This window comes from Argentina silus, assembly GCF_951799395.1.
Source record: "Argentina silus genome assembly, chromosome: 4".
Lineage (NCBI taxonomy): Eukaryota > Metazoa > Chordata > Actinopteri > Argentiniformes > Argentinidae > Argentina > Argentina silus.
Genome location: NC_139658.1, coordinates 23,258,524 through 23,273,250, shown reverse-complemented (window position 1 = coordinate 23,273,250; position 14,727 = coordinate 23,258,524). Strand labels below are relative to the sequence as shown.

Here is a 14,727-nt window from a genome sequence, read left to right as displayed (position 1 = left end):
GAGGTATAAAGCATACAGATAGACCACACAAGTCTGTATAAGAACAAAACCCAAGAAAAACAAGATTTCTAAATTAAAGTAGGAAAAAAAAAAATCATATTCCAATATTTCTAGACAATTGACTGGGGCAATAAAGGTCATATTAAGCTTGTCTAAAGCAATATGAGTCGCAAGCCAACATTTGCCTAACTCGACACATACGGTCAGTATTGTCTGAGATGTTGCATTTTATGGGGAAACTTCCACGTACTGTATTTAAGAAAAGTAGGCTACTTTGATTAGATTTAATGCAGTAGCTTATCTCAGCGGCACAAGTAGACCAAATGAGCCTTCGAGTAGGAAAGTTAAGGGCTGCTGGTTTCACTGGCTGAGCACTGTAATGCATTCTCCCATATAAAAGCCAGAACATACAGGGCTGTTAATGTGGCAGGGACCAATAACATCCAACAGACAGGTGTTCTGTCTAATGGGATCATAACTACAGTACGGCCCTGTCTGTTATCTGATGGAAGGGCTCATGAGGCTGGAATTAAAGAGGCCATCGCATGCTAAGACTTGGCTCGCGATCTATAGGGCCTGCATAGACATGCCATAAAAACAGACAGCGGCCAATTACAACCACCGTTTAGTGATTCACAGGCCATTCCTGTAACGAAACGCACATGGCGTGCTTCTATGACACTATCCGTCAGAACTGAACCGAACACAGTGGATGTGAGACCGAGGGTAATACGTATGAGACCTAGGGTAATATCTAAATAGGTTATCAAGGAAACATATCATAACATCAACCATGTATGATAACTCATTTAAAGGAGAACCTTTTTTTTTTTTTTTAGATCTGAAATCATGTCATTATGTCATTACACATTATACACAAGGCCTCCTGTTTGAACTCCATGTGGCATAGTTAACTTGGTTCGAATACTGAAACATTTCTACCTGTACTCTACCCACGGATAGCCTCATACCCTGCCTCGGGGCAGTGGTAGGGGGTAAATCAAGTTAAAACACTGAGCCTCAGGGGCTACTCCCCACTGGTTTGTGATCTTTCAATACCCTGAACGCCTTGGACCATTTTATTGCTGGCTAACATCATTTGGGGTATTTCATGACAACGAGCCCCATTGTCTCAGAGAGTCGTTGGGTGAGTTAATGTGTGCTTGTTTATTGCTGTGAATTGTGAGCGCTTCCGTTTATAGCAACTTCCCAAGGGGGTTTTCTTCCACTACAGCTCCTGGACTCAGCTCTCCTGAGAGTTGCAGAGTGTAGACACCAAATATCGTAACGATGTCGCAACTAAGGGTGACACTTCACTTCAGGCCAACAGGTATGATGGATTATAACTTGTTATAAGCATGTATGAGCCTTTGCAATGTGTTATAATCCTTTTGCATTCTGATGCTGATATACAGTACCAGTCAAAAGTTTGCACACAAAACTTGCCAAGAGAGCGCAAAGCTGTCATCAAAGCAAAAGGTGGCTACTTTGAAGAATCTAAAATATAAACCATATTCTGGTTTCTTTAACACTTTTTTGTTTACTACATAATTCCATATGTGTTCCTTCATAGTTCTGATGTCTTCAATATTAATCTACAATGTAGAAAATAATTTAAAAAAAAAAAAGAAAGAAAAACCATTGAATGAGAAGGTGTGTCCAAACTTTTGACTGGTACTGTATATTTTGGACAAATGTGTGTCACAGCCATAACGAGTGAAATAGAAGCATCTCACCATTTGTGTGAAACGTTCAACACAAAACCAAAACACTCAAACGTAACAAAAGGCCCTCTGGCTGAATTCAATTGGTTTTCAAGGGGCCGAGGAGAGGACGACACGAGGACATCTCAAACCAACCAATTAAATGAGATTCTTCTCTTCCAATAACAAATACTATACGTTTCCCTCTGAAACCTTTGAAACTAATCTTCACCCCGCAGAACACTTGTCTCTCCTGGTGGCATGGCTACGAAGGAATCAGCACTGGGGGGGGGGGATAAATAAATGGCCTCTGAAAGAAACATTGCTCCTCTTGTCAAGACAGATACCCGCTCAAGAGCAGCAACAGTCCAAGTGTCAACCCATTCCCTTTCCATTTCCTCTCCTCTCTTATGGAGGGACACCTCCGTCTAATGAGGGCCAGGCCGCCTGCCGTCCCAGAGGACCCGTCAGCTACTTTCCTCTGGACAGCACAGTGATTGTCCAGCATCACAGTTAACACTCCCCAACCAGGAGTCATTACGGCTTCAGAATCTATGAATGAACCGGCCACAGGCTGAGCACACCAGCTGTTTACAAAAGCACTGCCCCCAGCAAAAAAAAAAAAAAAAGAAAGAAAGAAATTGGCCTCCTAGGACTCAGGCCCAAATTGGATTGCCAATACAACCCGCAGACGTTTGAGAAGTTGGAGAAAAAAACAATGGAGCAGCTAAATAAATACTCAAGAGCCATCATGACTCCACTTGGTAAACTAACACAGTATTGATCGCCTCTTTTTGGTTGTTTGTTTAGAAAAGCCTCATCCCTGCTAATAGCTGCCTGAGAGTGTAATCTCTCCCTTGTCCTCCCCCTCTCCTCTCCTCCCCTCCACATTCTCTTTATGCGCCTCCTTTCAGAGTGCCTTACATAGTTTAGGTTTAGAGTCTGAGCTGGGGCCTGGGCTCTGGGACTGGGGGACCCGATTGTGTTGCTAATGTTGACACCTGCCAGATCGGGCTTGGGCTGTTTGGGGGCCCGCGGAGGTACGAGGCTAGAGGCTCCCCCTCTTTAGCCAGATTAAGTGTGGGTCGCTGGGGTCACAAATCACTGGACTCCCTCTGATGTTGGGAGGCACTGAGCCAGAGACTAGAGAGGGCTAAGGAGAGAGAGAGAGATGGAGAGAGAGAGAGAGAGAGTAGGGAGAGAGAGAGAGAGAGAGAGAGAGAGAGAGAGAGAGAGCTAGAGAGAGAGAGAGAGAGAAGAGAGAGAGAGAGAGAGAGAGAGAGAGAGAGAGAGAGAGAGAGAGAGAGCAAGAGCGGGAGAAAGAGAGAGAGAGAGAGAGAGAGAGAGAGAGAGAGAGAGAGAGAGAGAGAGAGAGAGAGAGAGAGAGAGATGGGAGAAGGAGAGAGTGACACTATTGTCTAATGAACAGGGAGGGAATAATGTGTCTTGATTTTAAATGACCATGCTATTGTGCTATTTATCCACAGTATCAACAGGAAATCAACACAGCCTTTTCCAAAGACAGCCAAAGATAAAAGTCCCCTCGGTGCTCCGCTATCTCCCTCTGAGGAACTCCAAGAGCCAACAAGATTAAACATTTCACCAGTTTAGGAGCCCAAAGAAGCCTTAAAGAAGGCGCATTTCCACACGTTTCTCAACACTTTAGGGACTGGCACCATAGCAACAGTACAGTACACGAACATGTGATTCTGAACATACGACCACGTACAGAAAGTCTTCAGATCAACACAGCGCACCAACAGATGGTTGAATCCTATCCAATATGTGGCCAATAAATTTCAGTCCAATTTTCTAATATTTCATTGTCGTTGAGTCACAACTGTTAGACGGGTCTGTTTTTTTACAGTGAGAAAGAGAAACAAATCTGGAACTGACTAAGATTTAGGGAATACAACTGTAGTTGTTTTATCCTGGTTGTGATCATAATCATAACCAATTCCAAATGTGTTTTCCCGATGTCAGCTAAACAGCTGTTATTGTTGTTATTGTTGTTGTTGTGTTTAATAGTTGTGTTTATAAAAAACATTTAAAAAAAGCTTCATGGCCAGTCAGTGCAGAGCCCAGATCCCCCTCCCCCCTTCCTCTGCAGATGTAGATTAATGCAAGAAAGCAGCGATCTGAGCTGCAGCAGAGGCAGAAGCACCCTCTCCTTTTAAACTGCTGCTGTCCAGGCCCATCGTGTCAGTTTGAAGGCCCCATTCAGAAGTATTCATGCATCTGCCTTTGAGGCACAATGGCAGCCTAGTTTATAAACTGTCTGCCCAGGCACCCAAAGGCTTTAGTTCTTATTGTTTTCTCCCCTTAATAAACTTTTCGGAGGAGTTCATCAGCTCGCCTGAATAGCCTCTGCAGCGAGTCTCAAGACAGAAAATAACAGAAGGTCCCTTTCTCCTCCCTCTGCTTTCTCTCTTCCTTTTCTAGTGGCCTTTCCTCTGACAATGGGGAGAGTAGGCTGTCAGACATCAGAGGGGTTTTAGTCCCAATACAAGAAAAAGGTATTCAATTAAAAAGAAAATGCTTCTAAAAAAAAAAGAAAAAAAAAAAAGAAAGAAAAAGGAACGGAGACAATTGAATTTTCACTTCTTCTTCTGGGAGAGAGAGAGAGGACGATTCAAGCACCACAATATCTCATTCAAAAGGAAAAACACACACATATTCTCAATAGAAGTGCACACACACACACACACACACATACACAGACACACACACACACACACACACACACACACATACACAGACACACACACATGCATGTTCGCGCGCACACACACACGTACACACACGCCTGCACTTGGGATCTCTGATCATTCATGAAATAACCTAAACACTTTCATTATAATGCATGAGTGGATAATGCATGGATTTTACCACTGAAATGTTGGTTAAAAATATATATATTTAGGAAAAATAGATTGGCACAGTGGTTTGAAAATATATTTTTTCTCTTTTGGGTTTTTTTAAAATAGGTTTACACCCATTAGACAGGCAGCACAAATTGCAGGGATGCAATAAAATGTAATATTGGCTATAAGCCATTAATCCACTGTTATACCTTTAAACTCTGTGGGAAAAAAATGTTAAACTTTAAAGACTTTAATAGAGGTCTCTATTCTAATTACAAATTACTAAATTACTAAACCTAATTACAAGGCACCGCTATGCCACGCGGGCTGCCCTGTTTATTTCGCTGGATGGCCATAATTGACGTGATAGCGGGAAAAAAAACCCTGCCTGAAGGAAAAAAAAAAATCCATCGTCCAATTCAACACAACCGTCAAACAGCGCTCATGCTCACCCCCCTCCACGTCCCCCCCAGAGGGCTCGAAAGCCGCCATGGTTGCCCCTGACCAACCGCCTACTGTTTCCGATGCACTTGGGCGTTTAAACGCCCTAATTAGAACTGACAAGTTCAACGAGTTAGTTTGAGAAAAGGAAAGCTGGTCAAGTTATGATTTCCGAGTCAGAGACTGAGGGGATCCTTTGGCAGCGTAGCCTATACCTAATATGCACATCTCGAATAAATGACAGGCTTATTATGACAACAATACAATAATAATAATAATAACAATAATGATGATTATAGTAATAATTCTAAATAATGTATTGTAAATATTGTGTGGTATTCAAAAAATGTAATATTTACTTGATGTTTCAACATCAATAATGTTGATAATAACTATAGCAGCGTGGAACATAGGCTTATTAGATTAACATACATTTATATTCGATATTGATCACTGCAAACCTATTTCCATATGCCCAAACTGTTGCTGATTAATTGTTGTTGTTATTGTTGTTGTTTTTGTTGTTGTTTTTGTTGTTGTTGTTGGTGATGATGATGTTATTCTTTTTATGTCATTTTGGAATCGTTGAAAACATAACGTTGTTATTTTCAACACGAAACAGTAATCACAATAAGGCTAGACAAAGTTGCCTATTTCCACCGTGAGACCAATCTTAGTTTGAAAAAGTCGCCTGGAGATACTATGGTAACTTACCATAACTACCTGGGGCCCTCTCGGGTTCCCAGATGAATTACAGAGGGGGTCCCAGTTTCCGTCAAATCCGCAGCGGTGTCTAAAATCCAGTCATGGTCAATAGCAAAAACGGAAACTGAAATGCATGCCATGCCATGTCTCGAGATATAGTTTCGTGGTCATATGTATCATACATGTGAGTGAAAAATATTTCAATTAACCAGTTTGTAAATAATCTCAGATGCCGCTAAATAGGAAACCCCGCTTTTTGACTGCATTGTAGGCCTACATGCAAACGAACTTTGTGACTTCTAAAGCTAAGAGCTTTGTGTGTGTGTCTGTGTGTGTGTGTGTGTGTGTAAACAACTAACATTGTCCAAAGTGTATACCAATATAAATAGACACAATTATTATTATAATTCTAGGCGCTAAAATGAAACAGGTGCGTATAAACACGGGCATTATTAAGGGTCATCAAAAGTCCTAGTAGAAAAACTGGTGAAATAAAACACAGACAGAAATTATAGCGACATCCTGCACCAAACTACTGCTGTGAGAGGAAGCCTGGAGGGCGATACTTCCTCCCTAATTTGTGGCGTATGGCTTTGGTCTGAAAATGTATTTTGCGACCCCCACCCGCACCCAACGCTGTGGCAACACCCGCAAAATGACATAGTTTGAAATAGAAGGATTGGTGTCCTGAGTGTGAGTGAGCATAACCGTCATCATAATCGTCATCATCATCATCAATATCACTGCCTATAATATAATATGAAATAAAAACAGACGTTTAAGATTATGGTGCCTTAAAACTTGTTGGGTAAACAATATGTCTTAATTCATCTTGAAAAAAACCTTCTTATTTTCAAGCATGACATTCTGCACCTAACCTTGGAATGCTATATCGTATTCGGTAACAATGTATGATCGTAACCCTGTAAGTGAGAGGGGAAATTGAATCCTTTTAAGTTATTAAGCAGGAAAGGATTATGAACTCGTCTTTATAAATGAGGTAGAAATCCCCATGTCTTCTTCTGTACACTTCTGAATTTCCCTTAAGTAGCTGGAGAGGGAAGATTGTCCCATTTCGAGAACCCCACAAGAGATCCCGAAACCATTCTCCTAAGTAGTGTGCACAGATAGGACTCGTCCCCCATGACAAGCCGCGCTTTAATTAATAGACAGCCAGGCTTTAAAGCACTAGTGCCAGTCAGGCAGTCAGTCAGTCAGTCAGTCTGTATGACCAACAACCATTGTGTTTTTTACCGCCACAAATGTTTCTGATAAGCATAAGAACCCAAGGATCAAAGTCCACTATTGCCTCTCTATTTCCTCGACTTTCATTCCTTCTTCCTCACCTATACTTTCCATCTTTCAGCGTTCTTTTTCTTTCGAAAAACGTTTTTTTTTTACCAACGAAGCAGAGAACGAAAATCCCACATGACTAATTCGCAGGGTCTTCCTCGGGTTCAAAGGTCGTCCATACCAGTGGGTATAAATGCACATTAATGCTGCTCCCGAGGAGAGAACGAATCGAGACCTAATCGTTCGAAGCTTCTCGCCTGTATAAATTGCCATCAATCCGTTTAGCGTGTCATTACCGTCAGTTGACGTGCATGTGGTTATCCCGCCAGAGGCAAGATGCCATTCTGTCATCGCTTCTTGTTTAAACTTTTACAGGAAGACACATTTGCAAACTGTGTGGCATAAATCAGCACTTTTCAGCTCTCAAAAAAAAAGTATATAAATAATAAAACAAGTGGTGTAGGCGTAAATATGGGCTATTCCCCGTTTATCACCATGCCGGGTATAACAATGACAGAGGTCCGTACAGTGAATTGTTTGAAAGCTTGTAAACCATGACCCTTGTTAAATATTGTTTGCTGTCGAGGAAATCGGTTTCGGTGCAACCGATTTAACATAAATTAGAACCGTTTGTGCATATTCAGAAGAGAGCGGATTGTAACATTATTTCACCGTGGTTTACGCGTAGGCCTATTCAGCCGTTAAAGTATAGGCCTGCAATCATTTTACAATGTTCATATTGTCCTAGCATAAATAAAGGTTTCCTAAACAGTACCTTGAATTCCATTCATGACTTTGTTTAATCGGATTGTTTTAAGGATACAAAGTGGTTTATCGTTTATGACTGTAGACCTTACTGCCCGTTTGCACACAACGGTGCATCACTCATGTATGAAATTCATTTGACATGTTGAAAGCGTTTTGACAGCCACATGTCTATCAAATGGATTGAATTGATGTAGAACATTTTCAAAAGTGCATTAAACGTTCTTCAGACAAAATAATAGGCAAAATTATATATTGATAATATTAATGAAAATATTATATTATTATTATTATCGTTATTATTATTATTATTTTCATCATAATGCGGTTATTATTCGTATATCATTATAGTTGTTGTATAGATTAGAACGCAATCGATTATATGTTGCAAGCGCTTTCAGCCTTTGCCCTCTGTAAGAAATCCACCAATGTAAATTCCAGTGAAATGTGGACGAGAGCGGGCTGCGGGGAAAGGGGAGGTTAATCCGAGTTTAATGCACTGAAGCACAGCGCAGGGTCTGGGCTATGATGGGTATGTTATCTCTGCCCAACATTTGGGTCTCCCTCAATTTCAACCCAGCCAAATAGCTGCGAGAAGTGCAGATGAAGTTACTCTCAATGCCTGAGGAAAAAAATGTTATTAATAGCTAAATAACTTCCCCATACTCTCACTAAATCTCTCTCTCACACACTATTCCAGATGGATTTGTTTGAAGTGGTCTCTCGCTTCATTCCCCTGTCCTTCTCATTCAGCACGGCTTTAGACCCCGCAATATATATTTCCATCTATAGAAACCCTGTGTGTGTGTGTGCGCGCGCGCGTGTGTGTGTGTGTGTGTGTGTGTACACGCGTGCGTGCGTGTATTTACGCGTGCGTGTGTGTATTTGTGTGAGAGAGAGGGAGAAAGTGCGAGAGAGAGAGAGAGAGAGAGAGAGAGTGAAACTACATTTTTTTAATTTCTAAAATTAGACGTAATGAGACATGACGCTTTGCTTCTTAAGTCGTTTATGGAGTGACTATTCAACACTTCATATTATCTCTGGCGATAGATGAGTTGATTCTATTGTATGTCTTTTTGTCCTCAATGAAACCTCCTTGGTTCTTAATCGGAACCCATGGTCATTTAATTGAATATGCACAGAGAGACCAAGCCTGGAGCCCTGGATTGCCTGACACCCCACTGTATACCTCTCCACCGCTCGCTCTCATTATCCCTTCCCAGCGCCCTGAAATCCCGTCTGGCCTCTGTTTGATTAGATTGAGAACCTCAGGTAATCCTCCGATTTGCTGAAGTGTCCATCGCCTCCCTCTCGCCAAACCGTGTATAGAGGACAAGACAGTTTGTTGGTTTAGTGTTGCAGATTGGTCTTTGTCGGACGGACGGACTTCATTCTTTCTCGTTCCAAATTTTGCACAAACAAAAGCATCTGCAGGTTTGCGCACACGTGTGTCTTTTTTTTGTGGAGGCGTAACCTTTTGCCCCATTTGTCGCCTAATTAAACTTGGCAGGGCGATCCTAACGCCGCGCTATCACTACGCGCGTATTGAGAACGGCAGGTGGAACTGTACAGTATACTGTTTACCCCCTGTTATGAGCACGTGGGATTTCTTTTGAAAATATGATTCTAAAACGGCTGCTTTTCGTCCATAAATACATTTGTTGGAGAAAAGGACATTTTCAGCAAATGAATAACACCGTTTTAGTGGATGAGAATTAGTCTATAGCTTTATGTTAAACCTCGCGCAATACGGAGATGCCAGTTCACATAATGCAATCCTTATATTCATTTTTCATTTTTCACCACTTACTTATAGGCTCCTATTAAAAATAGATGTTTAATCACGTCAGATTACAGAGAGGATAAATCCGTGATGTAACAACTAATAATCAAATAAAAATACACAAATAAACAAGTAGATACTGTATATAAATAAATAAAGTCTAAGAGCTATAAAGTAAAAAAATCTCATGAATTTGTGCCCAGGGCGAGCTACTGAGCTCCGCTCTGAGATGAAAGTGAAAAGAAATAAAAGGCTCAATTTAATCTGCTTTAAAACCCTTCAACATAACGTTTGTGCTTCAAACTCCGAGAGTGAGAGGGCTGATTGGGGATAAATACATTTCTTACCATGCCTGCGAGCTATTACACCAGAGTGGAACACAGTCGCCTATTCAACAGACACCGTTTCCATTACTTGCTCTAATAAGTCTTAACGTTATTAAATGCCATCCGGATGGTAAACTGCATTACAGAGAGGACGAATGTTTTTAAGAATTAGAAAGCGATAGGCCTAGGCCTATTGCATCTTCTGACTTAAAACGAGCATATGACGAGGACAGATCTGACGCGATAATTAAGGATACAAACCTTATGGGAAAATCTAGGCTTATCTATGGATTCTATGAAATGAAGACCTACGTCGACCAGCTCACGAAATGTTGTTAGTGGTTGTAAACACCATAACAAATAGGTTTGTATGTATGTGTGAACAAGATAGAGCTTTATAACGCTTCAATTAATGTGAATACATCGCAGGTCTACATTATACTAGTTCAAGAGCGAGGACAACCCGATTTTACCGTGCATAACATTTGTTTGAGCAGAGACTCAGATAGTAAACGCTAAAAAAATATATACTAGGCGCAATGAGTTAAAAATGACAGTTAGCCTATGCTGCTATTGGCAACAGTTGAATCTCTGTTTGCAAACTTTTGCAACACAAACCATTTTCCCTCCCATTAATCTAGGATGCATGCACACCAGATCACAATACTACGACCTCTTAAATGGACACAAGCCATTTAAAAAAAAGAAAGAAAGAAAGAAAGAAACGTTTTGCACCATCAAATGCTTATTCTGCTCCAACAGACTGTTCCGTGATATTACAAAACTATCTAACAGCGGGGTGTACTGAATAATTCATTTCCCTTTATATCTACTCTTGCCCTTTGTCCAAAGTTTTTTTCTCTCTCTCTTTGCGGGTTTTTGAATGAGAATGGACAGGCCTATTCCCCCTTTCGCTGCCCTGCTTTCTAGGATTTGCCTTTGTACCTCGGAATCTTCACTTTAGAAAAGCGTCAATGGAGAAGAAGGGTTTTGCGACTGAAGTTCATCTTCAAGTTTGAAGAAGTTTGGCAGTGTCTTTTATGAAAAAAAAAGAAGCTTTTGTGAACTCTTATCTAAACCCTATTCACACATGTTTGATCATCTTAAAGGGCAACCTTTGTCTCATTCAGGACAGGTTTGTATAAACACTGCACATATTTCTTCTCCCCTGTATCACGTGACACATAGTTCTGACAGGCCCCATGGCACAATGACTCGAATAAACTAATTGAGGGAAATTTATAATTAACAAAAAATCGAAGAACTAAAGACCATAAAGGACAAATCATTTATTTGTTATTGTATTTATTTATTTATTCATGTGAATTCTCTATAGCCTACGAGTAAAAATATAACCGATAGACTAATGATTCAATAGCCATGATTAAAATAAAATAAAAAATCAGCATTGTTATTTTCTTGTAAACTCGGTTTAAAAAAAACTTTGGTTACAAAATAAGATGTGAAGAGATCTTATGGATATATAATTGCAATGAATAGCCTATTACAGGGATATAGTTGCAAAGAAGTTGCCACTTAATACGGACGCAGATTCGTCTCAGCTTCAACCGACAAGTGTTGATGTAGTGCCTGTGACTGACATTGATTGTCAAATGGGTCATCTGTCAGCTGTCGTTTAGAGGGATCGTTAAATGAGCGCAAGAGGAATTTGCTACACAAATTAATTTTCTGGAGCTAAATACCTTCCGTCAGGGCTCACATAAATAATTGAGTAATTGAGCAACTACTGGCCGGGAGTTAAAAGCAGGAATGAATGCCCCAATCTGCAAGAGGCTCCTCCGATTTACAACCGTGGATGTGTGAGAATGTCCCAAGAGATAGATAGAAAAAAACGACATTTAACTCACTTGTTGGCCTAATTGAAAACGATATTGCCCAAAAGATGCAGAAAAAAACATCACTGCAGCCACCGAATAATAATAATAATAATAATAGTAACAATAACAATAACAATAACAATAACAATAACAATAACAATAATAACAATAATAATAATAATGATGATGATGATTATCACAACAGGCTAGCATACTACCACAATGATAATAATAATACTACTAATAATACTACTAATAATACTACTACTACGACTAATAATAATAATAATAATAATAATGATTAGAATTACAATAGTAGCCCACTGATAATTCTAGCCTATAACAACACGAAAGGATTAATGTTTTATTTGTTGACCTACCTTTATCACCAAGGATGCCATCGATGCTATGCTTTGTTTTCTTTTCCCCGTCTTCATCCTTCTTATCACAATCATCTTCGTCATCTTTCTTGCCGAACCGGGCTCTCAGAACTCGACTGATGGAGCTCACTGATTTAAACAAAAAAAATGGAGACGGATCATTGGATTGCACTGACGTTCCACGGTGGATGAGCAACACACTAAAGCCTATATTCCCTACATTTTAATACGCGTACGTCTCCGTGGAGCTATTTTTGACATCCAAATGCACGCAAATTCAAGGCGAACAATATTGTCATGTTAGAGTAAATCAATTGAACAAATATGCTAAATAAAATCAGTTATGTCCAGGCTAGTTCTATCGTTCTATAGCAGACTAAACGAAGGGGTCCCATTCCGTCCCATTCCGTTGGCTTTATATAAAGCAGCCGCCATAAGAAGGAAAAGTTGCTTACCGGAAGAAGCCTCACCTGAAGGAACCGTGCTTCTATCGCACACGCCGTCCTTCAGCAACTTGTCCCGGATCTCCCAGCTGAACATCCCCGGGTTCTCTCGTTTGTACTCCTCGATCCGCTTCTCAACGTCCGGCGTTGCTACCTGCTTTGGGTTTTGAAACGCAACAACCAAACACACACAGAAAAGGGAAAAGTCGAAACAACTTTTAATTGAAACGAAGGGTGTAATATTGTCATTTCTAACCATCTAAATACACATAAATCTAGGCCAGTTTTAGGTTGTGGATACAGGCCTATATTGTTTCAAGCTCAAAACAAATTCCTTGCTTTGTAAGTGAGTCGATATAGTATAATTGATCATGCAGTGGTTACTGTGTTATTGAAATATGCCTCACACGTCAAATAGGGCCTTATACAACAGACCAGAGGCCAACACAACTTAGTAAAGTTGTTGCAGGTGAGACATTCATGCACATGATGCCAATACAGGCCACAGTCTAACCGCACGTTTGTCAACTCGATCGTGAAAATAATAAAACTACTCCTCAACTCACCCTGGGCTTGCTGCCTCCTATAGCCCCGGGGCGGATCGAACCGGTCTCCTGGTACCGACAGAGGATTTTGGAGACACAACCATGGGAAACTCGTAGCTGTCGCGAGATTACGCAGGGTCGGATGCCGTGGTGGGCCATCTCTACTATCTTGTGTCGGATATGATTTGGCAGCGGCCTCCCGTTGATGAAGACTCCACCGAGCTGGTTCACCCGACCTTGTCCCAGGGGGGTTGATACTGCTCCGTAATAAACATATGCAGGGCCAAATAATATTGTTTAATGAACAGAAGCATTACAGGAAACATTATGTGACAGACAAATAGATATAGGCCTAATGTCAGACACCAACATAGAGAACAAGGTAAAGGTAATTAATAACGCATGGACAATTGTTGAAATTAAATTGGTTTGATGCAATATCAGTAGGCTACTCCATACTGACAATTGTTTCACGGAGGCTATGTATCAAACATTAAAATGAGTGGGCCCATAGTTACTGAATAGTCTGTCAGTAGTGGGCCCAATATAACAATGTCGACCATGAACTCAAACGCTACACCTCATCTGGCCTATAACATGTATAACAATAACTATTATCCCTAAAAAAAAATAACAAAGAAATAATGATATAATTCATAAGAATTGGTGTGTGCCGAGGGTGCAGAAACTGTTTACGCTTGATTGATATAGACACAATCCAGATCTATATCCTGATCCTATATCCTGACCCTATATCCTGAGCCCCATCCATTTTCAATAGAAAATCATGCCAAGCTCATTCACAGTCAGTTTGTCTGGCAGGAACTGTCATTAGTGGCGTACAGCACTTCAATATCCAATTTCGCATTCAAGAGGCACTTAGGAGTGTGGCACTTTCCACCTTGATTATTCCTAGTCATGCTGTACAAATATTGATGTGATCCTTTGAGCCATCTCTTTGCTGTGTGTGTTATTCCCATTTGCAGCAGCAGGACACTTCAACAAATCCTGGAGCTTGAGTAACTTGGATGCTACGTGGTTTTGTGCATTTTCGTTTATAGCTCTTGAGCACGAACTCACTGAAACTGGAAACTGCTCCCATAAATACATGCAAATACAAATTGGTCTTGGTCTTTTTACGCGCATATGCTTAAACATATTTTTAATTGGCATAGTCTATCGAAGCTACAAAACTCAGATGAAAATTGTTGGCGGGTGAAAATTGTTCAGCAACAATACCACTATGCCAGGTAACTTTTTAATTGCTTAACAGTTCTCCAATCAGTTCGTATTATTGCTGTGACATCATCATCAAGTTAAATTTCAGTCATCAACATTGTCAATGACCATTGGCCTAGCAAATATATTTAATTTACAGCACGACTTGAAAACAACAACACAAGAATCATATTGCCTATAGAGATGTTATTGGATACTTAGATTCACATCACGACATTAATTTCACTGTGAATTTAGGGACATCAAATTATATGTTCCAACATCCGAAACGACTAAAGGTTTTCTCTCTGGACTCGCAAAGTAAAATTATGCCATACCTTCTAGAGGGAATCCTGTTCGGGGGTAGTTCTGGCCTGGCGCTGGGCGCATCATCCGAGGCATAGTTCCTGGTAAAGTAGCCAT

General features: G+C 40.5%; 1 protein-coding gene across 1 annotated transcript in view; it reads right to left on the bottom strand.

The window, feature by feature from the left end:
- Window positions 1–14,727, bottom strand: part of pax7a (paired box 7a) — a gene marked incomplete at both ends in the record, with an annotated part of 43,317 nt that extends 28,590 nt beyond the window's left edge. The window contains 4 exons of the mRNA XM_083668548.1: window positions 12,099–12,227; window positions 12,569–12,698; window positions 13,108–13,343; window positions 14,643–14,727. Of these exons, the coding sequence (XP_083524674.1) occupies window positions 12,099–12,227; window positions 12,569–12,698; window positions 13,108–13,343; window positions 14,643–14,727 (580 nt within the window). The remainder of the gene's footprint in view (window positions 1–12,098; window positions 12,228–12,568; window positions 12,699–13,107; window positions 13,344–14,642) is intronic.